At 46.9% G+C, this 22,079-nt stretch overlaps 1 protein-coding gene across 1 annotated transcript in view; it reads right to left on the bottom strand.

Annotated features, from left to right (window-relative positions):
- The window catches only part of Lrmda (leucine rich melanocyte differentiation associated), a 1,121,019-nt gene that overhangs the window by 458,743 nt on the left and 640,197 nt on the right, over positions 1 to 22,079 (bottom strand). Inside the window, exon 5 of the mRNA XM_045137137.1 lies at positions 15,837 to 15,954. Coding sequence (XP_044993072.1) covers positions 15,837 to 15,954 — 118 coding nt within the window. The remainder of the gene's footprint in view (positions 1 to 15,836; positions 15,955 to 22,079) is intronic.

Here is a 22,079-nt window from a genome sequence, read left to right as displayed (position 1 = left end):
ATTACCACAGAACCAAAAAAGCCTTACACTATGTTGGGAGACCCTCAAATTCAGAGACCCGGGCCTCCCCAAGAATGTGTGGCTTCCTTTTCCTTCTCACACAGGACACCTATGTCCCTCTTGTCAGAAAGCAGATCCTCAGCAAAAACATTGGAACTAATTCACTGATGCACACATCTCAGAAAATTCAGTGAAGTCATGAGGGATATGGCCCAATGCCCTCTACTATGGACTGAACTGCGCCCTCATCTGGGGACGTATCTATAAGAAGGTAATTAAGGTTACATGAGGCTCTGATTCAATAGGATTGTGTTTTGTTGTTGCTGTTGTTGTTTGTTTTGGTTTGGTTTGGTTTAGTTTGGTCAAGGCTGACCTGGAACTCACTATGTAGCATCAGGCTGGCCTTCAACTCTAAGTGATCCTCCTACCTTGGCCTCTCCAGTGGTGGGATTAAAGACATGTGCCACCATGCGTGGGGGAGAGAAAGAGAGGTTAAAAGAGAAAGGGAATGAATGGGTATACCAGGGCCTCCAGCCATTTCAAATGAACTCCGGACTCACGTGCCACCTTGTGCATCTGGCTTTATGTGAGTACTAAGGAATCGAACTCAGGTCCTTAGGCTTTGAAGGCAAGTGCCTGAACTGCTGAGGCATCTCTCAAGCCCAGAACTGTGGTTTTTAAAAAGAGGGAGAGCCATCCTTGTTTTTCCTCTCTCCGTTCCTCAACACAAGAGTAGGCCATAAAGAGAGAGAAGGTGGCCCTTTGTAAACTGGGAAAAGAGCCAACATCTGTACCCTAATCTTGGATGGTAAAATAAATTCCTGTCCTTTAGGCCTCTTGTGTCTGTAACCTTTTGTTATAGCCGCTGAACTGACTCCCATACACCTTCACCTTCACCCTGCACCAAAACAACCTTCTCCATGTACACTCACACCAACCAATGACATGGCAGTGCCACCCACAGACTGTTTTGAAGTGGCACAGCTAAGGAGTGTGTCATCCTGAGTGCGCACCCAAGACAGCATGAGCTCCTGCCACACAGTCTCCCTTGTCACCCTCAGGGCAGGCTTGGGGGAAGCACAATAGCTCTTGCCTGCACAGTAGAACATGAAATGACAGAAGGTTCCCCCCTCAGCCCATGTTCCAATTTTCAGGGCAATCCTGAAACTCAGAGCAGGCCCAGCCTCCACGTGAACCACCACATCCAAAAAGCACCCAAAAGCAGCCCAAGTACAAATTAAGAACTGAATCCTAGGTGTTTCCTGGAGCATAATAGCGATCCTCTATTCAGATTTTTAAACCTTCCCAAAGGAACAGCTGGAGGCAACTGTTGGAATCAAACACCAAGAGCAAAAACAAAAGCTGGGCAGTGGGGAAGAAAAAGACTAAAAATCTGCCAAATAAAACAGGACAGACAGGTCACCCAGCCAAAGGGCCTCTGTGACCATCCAAAATGCCGACTATACAGAGCAAGAAGAGGGGACTGACTTGTAAATGTCACTCATGAGTCAAAGCTTCATTAAGCAGGAGTCCCACTTAACATTCCCCACTTCAAAAAAGGAAAAAAAAAAAAGCCAGGCGTGGTGGCACACGCCCTTAATCCCAGCACTCGGGAGGCAGAGGTAGGAGGATTGCCATGAGTTTGAGGCCACCCTGAAACTTCATAGTGAATTCCAGGTCAGCCTGGGCTACAGTGAGACCCTACCTCGAAAAACCAAAAAAAGAAAAGAAAAACAAAACAGCTTTGCAGCCCAGACAGAGTGCATTCATTCGTTTGCTGTTGAAAAGAAATAATGAGTTCTCATTCAGGCAATGTACCTCCAAACTTACCGCCATATTTTAAGATGCACATGAAAAATAAAATGATCCTAACCCTGTCCTTGGTGAAAACCTTGACCACCCTTGCGATCTGACGATGGCACTGAACTTGGCTCAGTTAACCTCCGAAGGAGCCCTGGTGGCAAGGCTGCTGAAGGCAAGTCCTGCCCTGTTTGTGCCTCTAAGGCTGGAAGAAGGAGAAAAGCAACGAAAAGAGCAAGTTGTGCCACCAGCCTTTGGGGACCACAAGGACACACCTGTCCTAGCGAGCTTGTGAAATGTCACTTGTCCTAGTCAGAGTGACAAAGAGAGACCAGGTAGCGTCCAAGGCTACTCCATGGTGACCACCGTGGGATGACAAATTCCGGAGCTGGATCCAAGAATTGTGCAGAGCCTTGGACAGCAGCTCAGGGTTCAAATTTATCGAGTTAATCTCTTAGGGAAAACACGTATTTAGTTCTTTTTTTAAGAAAACCATTTATTTGTTTATTTATTAGAAAGAGGAAGAGAAGAGTATGGATATGCTAGGGTCTCTTGCCACTGAAAATGAATTCCAGAGGCATGCACTACTTTGTGCATCTGGCTTTGTGTGTGCACAGAGGAATCACACCCAGTCCATCAGGCTTTGCAAGCCTTTAACTGCTGAGCCATCTCTCCAGCCCCTGGACCTACTCTGTAAAGAAGTGTCATTACTTAAGCTCCTTAACTGCTTGATACTCTCCTAAATGGTGCCCTAAAAATCAAAAATTAGCAATCTTCAAACAAGGAAACTTTGCTCTTTTACTTATATTAATTAATTAAATTTGGGGAGGGGGAGATGGTACAGGGGATTGAACACGGAGCCTCATGCTAAGAGGCTCTCTACAACTAAGCTCGATCCCCACACGCCAAGCATTCATATTTATGTATGGAGGTATTGTGTGTGACGTGATGTGATATGTGTGTGGTGTATGCAGATGCATGTGTCCCACACATGCATGTCTAGAGGTCAGAGAATATCCGGTGACCTTCCATTGCTCATCTCTGTGTTATCTGGAGACACAGTCTCTCCCTCAATGTCACTTTTGTCTCTGTTCCCATCAGTAAGCCCCACTGATACTCCAGTTTCTGGCTCCCCCTCAGGACTTGTCTGGTGGATGAGCATGGCCACACCCAGGTTTTCACATGGATATTGGGGACTCAAATTCAGTTGGTCTCAGGCCTTGTCAGGCCTTTATAACACTTGTGGGACCATCACTTTAACCCAGTGAGCCATCTCCCCAGCTCCCAGACTCAAATTTTTGCTTACAACTTTGTGGAGAGTTTAACTATGCTCAAGTTGGATGATCCAAAGTTCTATCACGATTTTATCCTATCCACTGACTTTGTTTTGGAGTTCACAAAAACACATGGAAATGTTAGGCAGCACAATACCTGTTTCGTTACTAATAGTGTATGAATTACTTTCTGTATCTTCTTTAAACTATTCTCTTCTTGCCTGCTGTTAATAACACGCAATTTGGAAATAACCCAAACTACAGAGTAGAAAATGTACCCATACCATCCCCTTTTCTCCTTCCTTTGTCACGTTCTTGTACATAATGTTCACATGTAATTAACTTAAGCTTTTCCCTCGTGGCCTGGCAACAATGTGGCTCAGCACTGATCCACCCTTTCAGTAGGGTTCCTTGCTACATAGGCCTGACTGCCCATAGGTTAAATTCCTACAATACCATGTTTCCATGAACCCAGAGAGATTTTCCAAGCAATGCAGAGCTCCATGAAGCCTCAAACTCCAGAAGATACATAGCAAGATGCTGGCGCCATCCCAGGAGAGAGCCATCGTGATCTTCTCTTCACGTACACACCAGTCAGGGCCCTTCTCTGTTCACGGACAAGCTGGCTGTGCATGTCCAGCCTGCTCCTCCTCATCTGGGCTCACAGTCATGAAGATGGGGTAGGAGGTAGAGAGAAAAAACACTGACGAGGGCTGAAAAGATGGCTTGATGGTTAAGGTGCTTTCTGGGAAAGCCTAACGACTCATGTTCGACTCTCTAGCTCCCACATAAGCCAGACACACGGTGAGGCAAGCGCAAGGTCACACATGCCCACTAGGAGGCATGAGTGCCTGGAGTTCAAGTGCAGTGGCTGAGGCCCTGGCGTGCCAACTCTCTCTCTATTTATCTATCTGTCTCGCTCTCTCTTAAAAGAAAACTTGAAGATTATGTAGGACTCAAGCTCACCAACACACCATCTAAGCCTCAAAGCTATACAGAACTTGGGGTAAGGTTAGTTTGAAGTGAGGGTGACTTTAAAATGGCAGCTCAACTTGACTCTCTTCTTTCCTTTCCTTTTCTCCTCTCCTCTTTCATCTCTAGCTTAATGTTTAAAATTAAGAATCTAAGCCACCCAAGTGAGATGCTCCAAAATCTTCCCAGATGGAGCAAGCCGACATCAAGCCAGTGGTGTGCAGGTCACAGACATGACGACTGGCTAATAAGGTTCCATCTCAGGGACTTCCAGCAATCATGATGAATACGGGTTATTCATGGCCGGGTGAAGAGCTGGAAGTCTTCCCTTCATGCTTTGAAAGAAAGATAAAGGACCTTACAGGGAAGAGAACGGTATATTTATGTGCGTGTATGTATATGTGTGTGTCTGTGTGCATGCTGATAGCCCTAAAGAAAAAAAAGGCATGAACTATGGGGCCCAGACAGACCCAAGGAAGACCCTGACAGCCTCCTTGCTCTGCAAATTTAGGTAATGGGTCAAGTGTCTCTAAGGGTGTTTCCTCATTCATAGATTTAAGACTAGGGACACAATTAGATGTGCAATTATTAAGTAGGCACTGTGATATCCAACAGTTAGTGAAAACATACTGCATGCTACTTGCTCTCCGAACTAAACACGAGGAAATTTTCTGTGCCTCTAATAGTGTCTCACTAGGCAGCCAGCCAGCCCTTAGACCAACTGGGCTGTCCTAATCAATCACCAAGAAAGCCTACAGGAGTCAACAATCGCCTCACTGAACCCAAACTGTGTCTATTGTGGGTGTCCCTACAATCATCAGAGGGCAGGACACATATGCACAGGAAGGTCCGGATTCTACAGCCGCAGCGGCTCAGTCCTGGTGGCTTCAGACAAGCCTTGCATGGGTCTGAAGCTGGCAGAGTGGTTTGGCTTCAGACTAAGGGTCGGGTTCGGGGAGGCTCCATGTGCTTCCCATGTCGTTTCATAGAAAGTGCCAGATGTGTGAGGGCAATGAGTGGAGAGAAACGGTGCTATAGAAGGTCTCACCTGGAATTAGCATGTTATCATATCCATTCACATGCCAATGGCCAAAGCATTATATGCCAAGGTCAATGGGCTAGGGCAGAGAAAGGTGTAATTTCTTTTAGACAAAAACGCACTCTGCCATGCTTTCTCCAATTGTAGGGTTTCAAAGGCCATACAAAGTTCCCTGAGGATATTTTATTCTTCATTTTTGAATTTTTTAAAATTTTATTATTTATTCTTTTGAAAGAGAGAAAGATTGAGAGGCAGATAGGGAATGAGCACACTAGGGCCGTCAGCCGCTGCAAACACATGCGCCCCCCCTTGTGCATCTGGCTTATGTGCGTCCTGGGGAATCAAACCTGGGTCCTTTGGCTTTGTAGGCAAGTGCCTTAAGTGCCAGGCCATCTCTCAAGCCCTCATTCTCCATGTTTAAAATGTGCCATTGACTCCCACCACCCTCTTGGCACAGCAAGCCTGCAGAAGCAAAGCGTGGAGGAGAGCTCGGCTGCAGGGGGCAGGGGCAAGCATGGTCCCACCAGAAACATGTCTCCTCTACGTGCATGGGTGCTTCCGGAAGCAGCAACAAGCTGTGTCACTCTCCTACTGAATTTCAGCTCTCCATCCATTCACAATGCTCTTGCCACCTTCTTTCTTGGATCTCAATGCACTCATACCCAAACCCAAGGTTCTAGAAACTGCTTCCCAAGAGCATTATTGGAAGAACATTGAAAGAAAACAAAAACAAAAAACCAGTAATATAACATCCATCAGTGACTCCCCCTCAAATAAATGTGACAAACTGTGAAGTCAGGGATAAGGAAGAAAAACAAACAAACTGCAAATGTTTGGCTTCCAGAATGTTTCTAAACATGTCGCCTAAGCATTTTCCAAAAAAAAAAAAAAAAAAAAATTAATTAAAATTTTTCCTTTCTTCAAAAGTTACTACGAAGTAACTAAAAATAGAATTTGAATGACTCTAGACAAGAAACACCTGTGCAGAAAGAAAACATGAAATTATAACAAAATCGGGGAAGTTAGAAATAGCTAGGAAATACAAATGATATTTTTGGGTGTTTGACACTGGGTGTTAGCTAACCGCCTATTTAATTGCATCTACTTATGGTTAACGGCATTTATTTATGGGCAGGCCCTGGATTTATGTACAATATAGAATAAATGTTAGTCATTGTTATAAAACTACAGGTAGTTTCTGATCATCTTATATATGCTTGCACTTGGTGTAGGATAGACTGACAGGCATCAAAGACAGGCATGCTGTATTTTTTTTTAATATTTTTATTTATTTATTTATTTGAGAGCGACAGACAGAGAGAGAAAGACAGGTAGAGGGAGAGAGAGAGAATGGGCACGCCAGGGCTTCCAGCCTCTGCAAACGAACTCCAGACGCGTGCGCCCCCTTGTGCATCTGGCTAACGTGGGACCTGGGGAACCGAGCCTCGAACCGGGGTCCTTACGCTTCACAGGCAAGCGCTTAACCGCTAAGCCATCTCTCCAGCCCGTGCTGTATTTTAAAATGAGGTATCATTTAGCAAAACACTAGGTTGGGCATTTAAAAGAGAATTGGGGATGGAGAGATTGCTCAGTGGTTAAAGTACCCAGATTGAAAACTGGAGTCTGGGTCCTTAAGTAGGAGAAGCCCAGCCAGGGGGTCCCTGGGAGGAGGCCCTGAGGTCACAGCACAAGCGACTGCTACTTCCCCTGTGACCCAACCTAAACCCTGCCTAGACACCCGGACACCGCTGACACAAGAAACAAGCCAATGAAAAAGGGACAACACAATGCCAAATAACGAAAAGACCAATGGGAAGTGAGGAAGGGGTATAAGAAAGGACCAATGGGAAGTGGGGAAGGGGTATGTAGAGATGTCTGTTTTCCTCAATAAATGAGTCCACTTACAGTTTGTCACCTGACTCCCAGAGTCTGTGTCATTGACTTTCTGCCTTCTTAGCGCGCCCCCCCCCCAGCCCCCAAGGGCTGTTCAGGGGGATCCAGCCATGTCCCTAGAACCCAAAGTTGTGTATGTAACCCCAACATACCTCTGGCAATCTGGAGTAGAGTCAGGAGAATCCCAAAGCCCAGGGACCAGGTAGTCTGGCATTCACACTGGCCAAAATCAACAGAGAAACTTTGTCTTAAAAAGGGGAAAGGTAGCCGGGCATGGTGGCGCACGCCTTTAATCCTAGAACTTGGGAGGCAGAGGTAGGAGGATCACCGTGAGTTCAAGGCCATCCTGAGAATGCATAGTGAATTCCAGGTCAGTCTGAGCTAAAGTGAGACCCTACCTCAAAAACCAAACAACAAAAAAAAGGGGGGGGAGGTGAAGACCAATGTTCTTAGTTGTCCTTGGATTTCTGACACACACACACACACACACACACACACACACACACACACACGCACTTTAAGCAAGCCACTGGGGTGAGCTTCTTTAAAGTCTGAGAATAACCCCAGTGGCAGCTAAGACAGGAAAATCTCATTTTAGCTTCACACCGACTTGTGGCAGCCCCATCATTGATGAAATCAATGTATTATGTAGAGTGAGGGACCCACTGCTTGTTCCGACTGCCCGTGTCTCTTCTCCCCCAGCAGCTCACAGGACAGCTTCCAGCGCTCAGGCAGCTGTCTGGCACGGAGAAAGCGCCCATGTCAGTTTCAGCTTGGTTTCTCCAGTGCAGTAGTGGCTCATAAGTTACTGGCGTACCAACTGCTCTTTGACTAGATAAGAGGCCCCATTCAGTAGGAAGGAACTCACAGCTCGTACTGAGAATCAAGTTAAAAACATACGGCTTGTAAGGTCATAGACCCCAGAGGGGTCTTTGCCTCAACAGAAACACTATACACATCAAGGAGCCTTCTCACTGTGTATGTTCAAGGTTGGAGAAACTTTCTACAGATGGCAGCAAATCCTGAAGAGACCCAAGACTCATCAATATAAGAAGAGAGAGCCTGGACTTAGCACTGGACCAGTCATTTCTATCGTACCCACCAGGGCTCAGGGAACATTGAAGAAGTTAGTCACGGAAAAAATATGAGTGCTGCTCTAGCTGCTAGCCAGAAACCTGTCTCCATGGAGATGGTGGCAGACACTGAGGAGACTCAAAACTCATCAAAGCAGAAAAATAAGAGGTTGTTCAGGGTTCAACATTGCAAAAGACTTCTCCCACACTCCCCAAGGGCTCTAGGAATAGTGAGGAAGAAGGGTATGAAAGAACGTAAGAGCCACAGGGTGGGTAGGCATACTTTGGGACATTGTCCTCTGGACGTAGACTGACTGTTGCATTCATGACCCTACAGTGGGTACTGATACCCCCTAAGGGCAGCAACATGTTGACACGGAGGACAGACAAAACGAGATAGCAAAACAGAAGAAGGAATATATTGAATGAGGAGGGTCCTTGTGGATAGGAAACAGGAGTGAGGTGAAAAAGAATAAAGGGAAGGGAACATAATCAAATTATTATTATATGGGAGAAAGAGATACCACCAGTGAATATACTCAACAGTGGACACTGCAAGCCTTATAATTGGCCAGCCAGGCCAAATGAGCCAATGGGTACAATAGTGGCACATCTGTCATGGTGGAAACCAACTGCCCTCCAATTGGACTGGAGGCCAGCTCAAAGGGGGGAAACACATCCCTGATACTGTAAACTTAAAACAGGGGTAGTCATGAGCCCTAGGGGTGTAGCATATGCTGATGTCTGGATAAATGTATATACTATGCTTATCAAACTGCCCAGTAAGCACTTCTCTTAATGTTCATACCCTTATATTAATGCTACTCTCACTTTTGGTAGAGAATCTCTTTTCAGGTGGCAGTGACCTTGGGATGACTCAGAAGGTATCATAGTGCTGGAAAGAAGTGACTGGAGTACTGAGAAACATCTTGATCACACCTTCCAAGGCTCAGGGTCTAATGCGGAAGAGGTGGCGGAAAGAATTTAAGAGTCAAAGGAAGGGTAGGACTCCTTACAACATGCTTCTCCAGATACAAAATGGCTTGCATATCCATGACCTCACTGTGCCTGACACTACCTACACAAGACCATCATAAGAGGAGGAAAAGATAATGACATCAAAATAAAAGAGACTGATCGAGATGGGGAGGGGATATGATGGAGAATGGAATTTCAAAGGGGAAAGGGGGGGTAGGGAGGGTATTACCATGGGATATTTTTTATAATCATGGAAAATGTTAATAAAAATTGAGAAAAAACTATTATTATATATTAATATATTAAATTGTCAATAAAAGTGATTTTACAAACAAATGTCCTAAATATTCCATTTGAATCTTCTAATAAATTTTATTTAACTATAAATTTCAAGAAAATCTATATTACTTATATATATATATTTTTTTTTTTTTTTATTTGGGAGTGACAGACAGAGAAAGAGGGAGGGAGGGAGGGAGAGAATGGGCGCTCCAGGGCCTCCAGCCACTGCAAATGAACTCCAGACGCCTGCACCCCCTTGTGCGTCTGGCTAATGTGGGTCCTGGGGAAATGAGCCTCGGACCAGGGACCTTAGGCTTCACAGGCAAGCGCTTAACCACTAAGCCATCTCTCCAGCCCACTTTTTTTATATTTTTACTAAGCAAGCAGAGAGAGAGTGAAGGAGAGAGAGAGAGAGAGAGAGAGGGAGGGAGAGAGAGAGAGAGAGAGAAAGCACACCAGGGCCTCTAGCTGCTGTAAATGAACTCCAGATACATGCAACACTTTGTGCATCTGGCTGTATGTGAGTATTGGGGAACTGAACTCAGGTCATGAGGTTGTACAGGCAAGTGCCTTAAGTGCTGAGTCATCTCTCCAGCCCCCTGTATTACTTTTATTTGTTTGTTTGTTTGTTTGTTTGTTTGTTTTTTGAGGTAGGATCTCACTCTAGCCCAGGCTGACCTGGAATACACTATGGAATCTCAGGGTGGCCTTGAACTCATGGCGATTCTCCTACCTCTGCCTCCCAAGTGCTGGGATTAAAGGCATGCACCACCACGCCAGGCCCCCTGTATTACTTTTAAAAGCTCTGCTATGAGCAGAAACGTTCTGACAGAAGGAGGGCTCTGGGAACACCCTGTTGATGGAGAGCGGCAGCTTCCGGCCACACTCTTGTTTCCCCACGAGAAGGGCGATGTACAGTAATCATGGTGGCCCTAGGTCTTCCTGTCATGAGGGAGCTCTGGGTAAATCTTCCAGAAAAGCAAATATGTAACCTTTTCTGCCAGCCCACAAGTTTAACTTACCCCATTTTCTAAGGACAACAATCTTTTCTGCTGCTTTGGCAGATGATCATGTCAATGCAATTGAAAAAATACGCAACCTTCGCCACGCATGTCTCAGTCCACTGGGCTGCGCGGGATTCACGCGGGTGATGGGTAGAGACGGAGCCTCTGCCGCAGGCCGGGCAGCGGAGACGCAGGACTGAACCGACCCTCATGGGCCCTGCATCCCTGAGATGGGCAACTTTCTCATCCCGGCACAGGACAGGAGCCGGCTTCCCTGTGATTCCTGTTCTCCTCTTGACCTTGTTAGAGTTTCCATGGGCACTCCGGAGCACACTCTGATGGAGGAAACTAAAGGTACCCAGTGAAGCCTGTACCCGACTGCGGTGCCAGGACCCGTACTGTGTAGGGCACACAGGGGAGCAAGTGATCCCGGGACCCAGGAGGCTTCCAACGTTCAGTTTGAGGATGAAAAAGAACTCCAGCAGAGGTATGTACTCTAAAGTTTAATCCTGAACACGTCACTCTCCCTACCTCCACACTTGCTCCCTCCCTCCCTCCCTCTCTCTTTCACACACCCTTTTCTGATTACCTAAAGATACATCCATGGGAATACACAAGCTTTGTAAAAGACGAAGTCACATCTGCTGGGAAGCCAGGCATGCCTGCACAAAGGAATGCGTGACATAGTTTTGGTGACGTATCAGTACAGACACATCTGCTATCACGCTTTATCTTCCAGGAAATGGCCACCTAAGTGGGCAAGAGCTCACCTGTGCCAAAGCTTCCCAACACTGGCATGATGATCCTTCCAGTGTTGTTCCCCCCACCCACCCACCCACACTCACCCCGTGACCACTCTCTCCGAGCTTTCTCTATGGTTCTGGGGAGCAAACACTCGGTAGCCAACTTTGTACACACGGCGGTAAACAGGAGGGCTCAGCTTTAAATAATTATGTCAAAGAAATGACAACTGTGCTCTTTGCCAGAACAGGGATGAATAATTACAAAGCCAGGACATAATTAAGCAATTCTGACTGTCGGGATGTCGAGCTGCCTCTCTGATGTGCGGCGCTGGTGTGTGCGCAGCCACATACGCCCTCCTGGACAGGCCGTGGCTCTCCTTTGATCTGTGTTTCCCAGTGTGGTGAGGGGGGTCGCAGTCTGGACATCACAGAAACCTTTAATGGGAGTGGGCGGCTCAAGCTTCCCAGTATCCAGCTGCTTGATGTTCTCTGCAGTGACAATGGCCACGACTCAATGACCAATATTTGACATGAGATTTGTATCTGCTTTAAAATTCTGAGAGACAAGTGAATCCTAGCTGTGACAGGTCCATTGACTATACACACACAAAATTACACATGCACACAAGTGCGTGCACGCACACACAGGCACACATATGCATGCACGCACACGCACGTGCTTGCACATACACACACAGATAGAGTCTTAGAGAGCCCACTGTAGCATCAGCTATCAGTTCCTAATGAATACAACATCTTTCTAACCAACAATCAGAGCTCAGATGGAAAGAGCTCTCCAACAACAAAAGGCAGGCACAGAGGGGAAAATATGTCATCAGGAGCGAGAGAGAACTTGCTTTCAAGCACCAGGGCCTGCCAGGTACCAAATCAAGCCTCGGTGACATAGGGGCTTGATTAAGTTCCTGCCTGATTTTGCATTTGCGTCAGCTGAGAACACCCAGGCTGCCCGTTCCCTACCTCTAAAAGCAAGGGCTGTGATTGGAGAGGCATTTTCCATTCTACCAAATACTTTATGTCAGGAATAAAATGAAAACAGCTCCCCGAATCACAGCCTCCTTACTCAGCCACCGGAACCCTCTGCTGAGTCAGCACCGCAGGCCATGGCCTCCTTGGAAAAGACAGAAGCCAACTGGAGATTCCAATTCTGTTATGAAAAATAGGTCTTCACCGAGAGTACGCAGTATTCGTAGGAAGGAAATTGCTCTTCACTTAGAAGTCAACTCTGGGGGGTACACATGCCTCTCGGAACATGCATGTGTATGTATGCACAGAGAAGGGAAGTGTACACACAAACCTGCATGGGAACCAAACACAGGCTGTGCACAGTGAACAGGCAAGAAGCCACCTCTTTGGAGCGCCAATTTATTAATTCAGCAAAGAGCTCATTTGGCCTCTTTCTATCTGCAGGGAACATACCGGACGACTTCAAAAACAACAGACAAAAGGAAGTTGCCAGCCGCTCAACCAACACTTACAGTTTGATATGAAACCAGCCTTGGGATCTTGAAGGATTGTGATATAAACAGTATATCTAACTAGAACCTCAACACCTCTAGTTTGGGTTCCAACGGTGAGATGCACTAGGACTGTGGGGGGTTGGGCAAATGTACCCCCCGCCCCCACATGCCTCCCTCACTGAATAACAAGTGATTTCTAAAGACCTCTCCACTTGGGGAAATCATGTCACTCCATAAATAGGGAACCTCAAGGTTTCCATGCTTTGTCAGGATATTTTTGTCTCTTAATTTTTTTCTTCTTCTCTAATACTGATTTATTTAGTACAAAGAGAGGGAGAGAATGGGTGTGTGCCAGAGCCTCCAGCCACTGCAAAAACCAACTCAGACACATGTGCCTCCTTGGTCATCTGCCTTATGTGGATCATGGGGAATGGAACCTGGGTTCTTTGGCTTTGTAGGCAAGTACCTTAACCAAGAAGCCATTTCTCCAGCCCCACCTCAATTTCTTAATGGGATATTTAAAAGCTTAATACAATTAGCAAGGATACTAGGCTCCTCCACAAAAGCATGGGCTAATTCTCTAGTTTATGGGGAACTCTCAAAGACCACTGCTGGTGATGTCACTAATGACTCAAACAGCTGCCAGTAGGTTTTAAGAAACTGTTCTCCATCACTGTCAAAAATATGGAGGATTCCAGCCCCAGCCCCATTCTGTATAACAGGAACAGGTCTATTTTCGCCTGTCTTCTTCATTTAGACCTTCCTGGGAGTTTTGATTTGTGCCAAGAGATCCCAGAGTAAAATATCTGGTTCACTGTCCCAGGGTAAGAAAACTGGGTGAGAAGGGTCTGAGAGTCATGATCAGACAAGAGTATGAAACTCCAACTAGGGTATTCCTGGTCAGGTGACCATGGGCAGCCCTGTACCTGCTCTGAGCTGGAATTCCCTCATCTATAGAGGGTGTCAATGGTACCCTTCCTTTTACTTTATAGAGTTGTAAGGGCTCACCAATATATGCACACAGAGCCTTGGCACAAAACCAGGTGCATACTTGAGTATGCCATCCAAGCCCAGTGGACGTTCCAGTTAGTACTGCAGTTTTCCAGTGGTGGTGCGTAGCTTCCCATCCCAAAGCAAATGAGAACAAGATGAACACCACTCTACCTGGCACAGGGGAGATGATGGGAACGTGGGAAGTGTGGCCAGATTCTCATCCACAGTATCACAGAGCTCATTCATCATACTTTGCTGGGATGGGTAATGATGAGTACCTCTGAAGTCTCAAGGAAAAAGAGGAAAGGGGCTGGAGAGATTGCTTAGTGGTTAAGGCACTTGCCTGCAAAGCCTAAAGACCCATGTTCAACTCTCCAGATCCCATGTTAGCCAGATGCACAAAGGTGAGTCAAGCGCAAGGTCGCACATGCCCACCAGGTGGGGCAAGCGTCTGGAGTTTGATTGTAGTGGCTGAGGCCCTGGCAATTCTCTCCTCTTCTTTCTCTCTTTCTCTAAAAGAAAAAGAAAGGGAGGGAAAGAAGAAGGGAAGAAGGGAAGGAATGAAAGAGGGAGGAAGGAAGGGAAAGGAGGAGAGAAGAAGAGAGGGAAGGGAAGACAGAGGGAAGGAGAGAGGAAGAGACGAAAGCAGGAGGAAGATACAGAGGGAAGAAGAGAGATAGACAAAAAGGCCAAGAAATAAATCCCTTCATTTGGACAGAATTGCAAAAGCTGGAATAACTAAAGTCAGTCATGCACGGTATGTCAAATCTGAGCTCCAATAAGGAGAACTGTTAACACTTTAATAGCTATGAAATGAATCACTCAATTAATCCCCCACATGCTGAAGCAGGTAACAACACACTTATCTGCCGGTATTATACCCTCCATATCATCTATTTCCACAACTGTTAGCAATTTTATTCAGCATAACAGGAAATCAGCTGCACCTCATGGATTCGGGGAGAGAAAGTGGATCGAGGTCTGCTGGCGGCCGAGGACTTGATGGAAGAGGTCTCACTGTTGCGCTTTGCTGCGGCTTCGTTTAGTTCCCAGCCCCCTTCCACCCCCACCTGAATCACCTCCGACGCCTGTACTGAGGGCTGTATGGCACTAAGTGAGGAGCAAGAGGCCCTTCGGCGTTCCCGTGCCAGCACTTCTAACACACGAGGGATGAAGCACCCCAGTCTCCCAGGGCGGTGACGGTGCCCCGAAGGGGTGAACAGTGGTTCATGAAGCAAATGCCCAAGTCTTCACTGAAGCCCTTCAAATTTTCCCAAAGGGGATAAACACACACATCCTTGAAACCTCCTGTTTTTTTTTTTTAATTTTTTTTAAATTTTTATTTATTTATTTGAGAGCGACAGACACAGAGAGAAAGACAGATGGAGGGAGAGAGAGAGAATGGGCACGCCAGGGCCTCCAGCCACTGCAAACGAACTCCAGACGCGTGCGCCCCCTTGTGCATCTGGCTAACGTGGGACCTGGGGAACTGAGCCTCGAACCGGGGTCCTTAGGCTTCATAGGCAAGCGCTTAACCGCTAAGCCATCTCTCCAGCCCGAAACCTCCTGTTTTGACCCAAGCACCCAATCCAAATTACCCCTGCCTCAGCCGAGCAGTCATGAGGGGAACACCACGTTCACTTTCATGGCCTACACGTGGACTCACCCGACGGGAGGAGATGTCAGCAGACCCCACCACCATGAACACTGGAGAGCTGTATGTGGGGAGCACACATCCGGCCCCGGGAACACTGTGCCCCAACCATTGTCTTCTGAGTGAACGGTATCTCAGAGACCTGGAGTGCTGTCATAGGTGACAGGTGACCACGACTCCCCCTACCTCCCTTTCAGTAGCAGGAAAGAATAGCCCCTTCTGAAGGAAAAGGTCAGTCCTAGCCACGCGTGGTGGCACATGCCTTTAATCTCAGCACTCAGGAGACAGAGGTAAGAGGATCGCTGTGAGTTCGAGGTCACCCTGAGACTACAGACTCCAGGTCAGACTGGGCTAGAGTGAGACTTTATGTTGGGGGAAAAAAGGAAAGAAAGATGAATCCTACCCACCCCAGAAACAAGAAATGTCCATTTTTTTTTCTCTTATGGCTCCTAAAGAGAAGGAGACCCGAGGTCCACCTGTAAAACCTCACTACTTGCTCTGACTACACAGAGTGTATCACAGGTACACCCAGCAGTGTGTATAACACAGAAGCCTGCGGGAGATCCAACCTGCTCAGGAAACACACAGGAAGACATTGCCGGGCTCTGTGGAGGGGACAACGGTGTGAGATGCAGGGGGTACAGGTAGCTCACCGTAGGTTTCACCACCTTCATGAAGGCTCCTCGGATCAAGGCCTCCTCTCGTTCTTGTCTGGTAACTTTCTGGGCATCCAGAAACTTCAAGTGGGGCAGTTTATGCAGAACAAAACACCTGCGAGAGAAGAATCAGAAACAAGACAGGAAAGGTCAGAATGCAACCTCAGAGATGCAAGCAGCGCTTTAGGCTGGAGATCTTGGCCAAGGATCCACGTCTGTTCTCGATGAACCACTGTTCTCTATGAAGTGTGAATGCTCTTATTTTTCAAAGACACACGACCCAGCTTTTTTAGAAACATACAGTCATGATGGTACTTCACTCGATGGTAGATGCCCACACCCCCCTCCAGATTTGGCAAGCGGGACCCTGCCAGTGCATATTCTTCCGTGTGATGGAAAACAGCCCAGCTTATTTGCTATTGTGGGAGGTTTTCAAGTCAGACTAACCTGTATGAGCATACCATTGATGTTACTGCCATTCCCAGGAGCTAACCTGCTCACTCTTACCTCTCATATAACTTAAAGCTGGATTTGCCATGTGGGACCCCTAAACTAGACCATAATAAGCTGGATGGCCTTGGGATAGAAATAAGGAACATCTGGGTCTGAGAAGTGCTTCCTGGAGGAATTAATCCAGAGTTTGGAGAACTGGATTCTCCTCTTCCTTGGGTCACTTCCATATTGAACTGTGAAGACCATCTCTGTCCAAGATAAGCAAGGGGAGTTGGTTTTGAAGGGGGTCATTTGAGGGGGGTCATGAGAGCCCAGCAAAGGCTGAGCAGCCACTGTTCCCTTTGAAATAACCCTTGGCATTTGTTGTACACTTCAGGAATGAGCTGATGGTGACATATGTGGCGAAATGTCCTCTGGTAGGTATTTAGAGAATTGACAAGAGGATGTATATACTTGGCCAGGGTGTAGGTTTCTAAATACATAAAAATACAGACAGTGGTCTCTATGCCTTCCTCATCGATGACAGTCATAAGCTCTGATGTTTCCCATCAAGACTATAAACCTTGTCAATCAGATGAGTGATTAGACCCTCACCAGCTGCAGAGGAGAAGGTGAGTAGTCAAGGTCAAGGTCTAGGTCAAGAGCAATGGGCACTCTGTAGAGGACCCCATGACTTCCTTTACCCTCCTCCTCAGTACTAGCTCACCCGTAAAGCCCCATGCCAATTCCCTCCTCATGTCTAGCCCACATTACATCCCTCCTTCTTGGTACACCTCACATGCACTGTCAACATCCGGGCCAACATGTTGTTTCCCAGTGATTTGCTTTGTAGGATTTCACTCTACTCAGGCTGACCTGGAGTTCACTATGGAGTCTCAGGGTGGCCTCGAGCTCACGGCGACCCTCCTACCTCTGCCTTCCAAGTGCTGGGATTAAAGGCTTGAGCCACCACGCCCGGCTTCCTAGTGATTTGCTTTTTATTCATTGCTACCAGACAAGATTCTTGAAGGTAAGGATTAATTTTCTCACTCTTCGAAACATGCTTAGAGTGAACTCAGCCACACGCCGTCCATGAATATGTCTTGAGCACCTACCACGGGCCACAGGGATCTGGGGGTGATGGTGACACAATCCCTGCTCTTGCTGTAATGGGGCAAGATGCATTCATTCACAGGAGAAATTAGAAACCAGCGAAACTGCATGCTAAAGGGTATGTATACAGTGGGCCAGAGGAAAAGTGGCGGGGGGCGGGGCTATGCTTCTTACTGAATGGCTGAAAACTAAGGGGGAGAAGGAGGGAGGAGACATCTCAGATGGGCTTTCAAGGAGCCAAACCAAAAAAAAAGAAAGCAGTTTAGCTTTCTCTCGGGGCAGGGATTATCTGGCAATGTCCTCCCCAGTGGAGCTTTGGGTTCCTACATGCATAAGGTAGCCGCGTATGCTCACCTGAGTGGGATGCTAGACTGATCACTCAAAAGCCAGACACGAGGCTGGAGAGATGGCTCGGTTGGTCAGGTGCTTCCCTCACAATCAATCTCTAGGATCCAGATAAAAACGCCTGGCATAGTGACACATGCTTGGAATCCGAGCACTGGGGAGATCCCCGTGGTGCACTGGCCAGCTAGTCAGAACTGACAATCTCCAGGCCAGTGAGCAGCCCTGTCTCAAAGAAGGCAGAAGCCACTCCTGAGGAACGACCCTGGAAGTAGCCCTCTGGCCTCCACTTGCACGGACAGACAGAGGCACTCAAATCCTGGATCACGTGTACACATACACACTTTAAAAAAAAGAGAGAGAGACCAGAGACAATTTAAAGGCCCCCATTACCAACCTTCATATGCACTTTGTTAAAATAAAAATACTATGAAATTCCTTTGAAGCATACATTTCTTTCCTTGTACCACCAACCCCAAAGCTGGAGGCTTTACAATGTGTCGTTCTCTCTCTCTCTCTCTTCCTCTCTCCTTCCTCTCTAGCCTCAGTCTATTACCTTCTCTCTTTTCCTCCTTAAGCCTTTCACTCAACCCTCCAAATACCTCCAACCTTATAAAAAAAGAAATTCAGGAAAGCCCCACAGAAGGGCCCAAATGTTCTCTCTACTCCTCAGCGGAATTCTCGCCAGCCTCAGACTGTCAGAGAAAACTTCCATCTTCTACTTGTAGTGGCAAAGTCTGATGACGACAGATTCTTTCAAATAAAGACATGTACAGACAGAAACAATATGTCAGGAGTGACGTTCAAAGGAGTAAAGACACCCACTAAGTGTAGGGTGGGAAAAGATGAATATTCAGGTGAAGACAACATCCGTATCAGAAAAGCAGCCAATGTTTAATGACGGAGTGAAAGATGCCTTCACAGGGCTGCCAGGAACCATGATGACAACAGACCGCACATTGTCATTTCACCTCTCTTTGGATCACAGCCCTGAAATCAAAGGAGGAAGACAGAGAGAGAGGTGCTGGCTTTTAAGCTAGTTAAAAAATTGTAGATGACAAAGAGCCACTGTTTCCAGAATGTTCTTTTTATATAGTCAGGGAGACAGCCCATGACACAGCCTGCCAGTCATGCCTACACTCCAGTGACTTCACTTCTTGACTTCCATGCTGAGGACTGGAGTGGGTTACGAACTAGGGAGCCACTTGCCCAGAAAGAATGGAGGGACACCATGACACTGGTCACCAGCTAGTTAGCCAGACACTCAGTCCAAGGTCTGAGTGCGCCCTCGGGCGATGTGGTCTTTTCTGGTATTTGCACATGCCACACGTAATTATCGAGGAGTCACCACACCCCTGGGAGTTGCACAGGGTGCTGAGGGTAAGGCGATGATGTAACAGAAGGTCTGTGCTCTCAATGAGCTTACGATCTAGCACAGACCCGAGTGGGCATCTGTGTGTTAAAACTCAGATGGCCTCATCCCCACGGCTTCTGGCTGAGGCGATCTGGAGTGAGGCCTGGTATTTGTGCTTCTGAAAGTTCCCAGATGATGCAGCGGCTTCAGCTGCTTTCCTGCTGAGAGCTAGTGTCCTGGTGAAAACAACTCCGCAAGGAATAATAGTGTGGGAATTACGAGTGCAATGAGACAGCCAACCCAGTTCAGCCAACGGTACGCCCCACTCCAGCACCAAGGCTGTATAGAGCCCAGAAAACGGTGTTATGTACTGGGTTTTCCTGCTCCTTGGTGGCCTGGAACTGGCTCTAGCATTATTGCCAAGTGACAAGTCAGTGGGCTTCCCCACCGGCCTGTCCCATGCTCCTTGTCTTGGCAGATCTATTTCCCTTTGTTCTAGGTCATGTCAGGGTGTCAAAAGCTTGCAGCTTCCGCCCTAAGTGCAATACAAGTTTGCCATAAAAACACAAGAGCAGATTCCTGGAGAAGCCGGCCACAGAATGAAGGCTTTTACAATATCAATTCAACCCTTGTAAATTTAATCCAGCCGTTATTTGTCGCACCAAAAAAAAAAAAAAAAAAAATTTTTTTTTTTCCTCTTTACGGTGATGTATGACTCAGTTACTGGGGTTATCACAGCCGTATCCTAAAGTTGCCTAGTACATAAAACATTTCAGTTAACAATGCGGGAAGGTTAACTCCCCCAGATAACCCGCAATCACAAGGGCCAGGCCAGATGACATCCCTCTGTCAGCTTCCAGGAGCTATTGATGGTTCAATCAGTTTGTTTTGAAGGCAGAGTACAACAGAAGGGCAGTAAACTTATTCAGACTGTCAACAGGGGCTATCGGGAATGGGGCCTGCAGGTAAGTAATTCTGGGTGTTTTAAGGCTATTATCAAACAGCAATGGTTGAAGGACGAGACAGCTACTAATAACACAGAAGGCAGCCATCATAAACCACTTTATGGCAGAAACCCCCGTCCATAAATCCTGCGACACCCAGAGACAGCTTCAGATTTATAAAACTGCTTGTTAAGCCAGGGCACTGCTTAATGAAAAGAGATCCGTCTAAGTTCGGAGTCGCACGTCGTCCCTAGCTCTGGAGGGCAACGTCCAATTTCCCTGACCTTCTCAAGGTGGCTTGGGGAACAGCCCCCAGGGCTCGGAAGTGTGGGAGCTGGGGTCACACCGTTGGCGGTGATGTGGAAGAGGAGGCTATCCAAAGGAGAGCTGGGACCCTGAGAGGGTGCTTAAATACCCATTTGTCTCTGTCTGGAGGCAGGTTTTCCTGAAATGTGAGACTGCACCCAGAGCTTCTCTTGACATGTAGAAGGTTTCATTTTTCTTAACTCCTTTAAAGCCAAAGCTAAAATTGAAAGGAGGAGAGAAGGAACAGCCTCAAGTCTTTTTTTTTTTTTAATTTTTCTGTTCCAAAATCAGTTTCGTTTTTTTTCTACTCCAATCTCAATGCTGATTATTTATTTATTTATTTATTTATTTATTTATGTATTTATTTAATGTAGACCTCAAAGCAAGAGCAAGATGTTCTTTTATCCTGCCTACAATGTTACCCCAGAGGAATTGGCTACTTCGCACAGCAGCATACAACCACAGACCAGCCCCATGGATTTCAAGATCTGCTGGTCAGTCTGGAAATCCATGTTTATAACTCCAGGAGTATTCAACACCAGCGATGTTGCGAGTTCTTCAGAGAACTGGGATACAGAGCTTCTCTTCGGTGCTCCCTGCTGTGACTGGGGAGGTAAGGTTCAGGCTATGGAAACCCCAGCTGAGGCCCTGGATGGTGGCTCTTGATCATCTGCGCCTCGCTTGCAATCTTTCCTAAAGCTTAACAGATCAGAGCAAGGACGCCCATGAAACAGCATATGTCTCTGCTATGGACTGGATTACATCAACTCTGTTTAACAAGACTGGTTACCTCATGTTGATCAAAAGCACTGATTAACTGCTAAAGGTGTCTGGTTAATAAAAGCAAACAGTTAGCTATGGCTTGCATGAAAGCTTTTTTTTTTTTTTTTTTTTTTTTTTTTTTTTTGAGAGGCCAAAGCTCTTAAGAGTATAGGGACAAAAATTAAAAGAGGCAGAGGTCTTCATGATGAAAAGTTGGGACACTTCTCAGGGTAGTGGAGAGAGGTCAGGATGTGAGGCCTTGAGCTTGTCTTGGTCTCCCCTCAGTTTCTCTGTCTGGACAAAGAAGGGGAAGAGCCGAATGACAGTTAAGCCTTCTTTAAACGCCACCTTGCTTGACTTCATGTGTGCTCCAAGTTGAGTGACAATGAACGCGTCCATATAGTCCCTCCTTGCTACATCACTTTCACCCAACTCCCTTGCGGTGAGAAAAAGCTAATAAAGACGAAGGCGTAATGAACAACTAATAGGGTGAGTGGGACAGCTCCAGATGCTGGAGGAGATGACAATGATCTCACTCTAATGAGCCGAGGTGAGCTCACCTACCGCATTAATGAATGCGCCTGACAACTGGCGAAGAAGGGGCCAGCTGACTGCTCACAGTTCACCGACAGCACGTTTGAAGTCTCCCTGCAAACAATGCACCCACAGGATAGTCTCTGGCCCTCGATGGAGAGGGTAACTGGCAATTACTCTGTGGGCTTCTGTCACTTTGATCTCTGGGTCGTGACCTTTGCTTTCTTGTGATCTTCAAAGCCCAGATTGTAGATTAGCTGGGGAATGCTAGCTGAGTTATATAAGCCACAACTTTTACAGCTCCTATTCAGTGGGAAATGGTGGCAGCCCAGGGCAGGCCCGGACAGTTGGAGGGGTCTCTCCTTGCCTTCCCTTTGCAAAGTGCTATAGACACTGGGCAGGCCCCAGCGCTGCTCCCTACCAGGGAACAAAGAAAGAGCACCATGTCTTAAA

This window comes from Jaculus jaculus, chromosome 18 (genome assembly GCF_020740685.1).
Source record: "Jaculus jaculus isolate mJacJac1 chromosome 18, mJacJac1.mat.Y.cur, whole genome shotgun sequence".
Lineage (NCBI taxonomy): Eukaryota > Metazoa > Chordata > Mammalia > Rodentia > Dipodidae > Jaculus > Jaculus jaculus.
The sequence above is the reverse complement of the archived record's forward strand: the minus strand, read 5'-3'. Positions and strand labels throughout refer to the sequence as shown.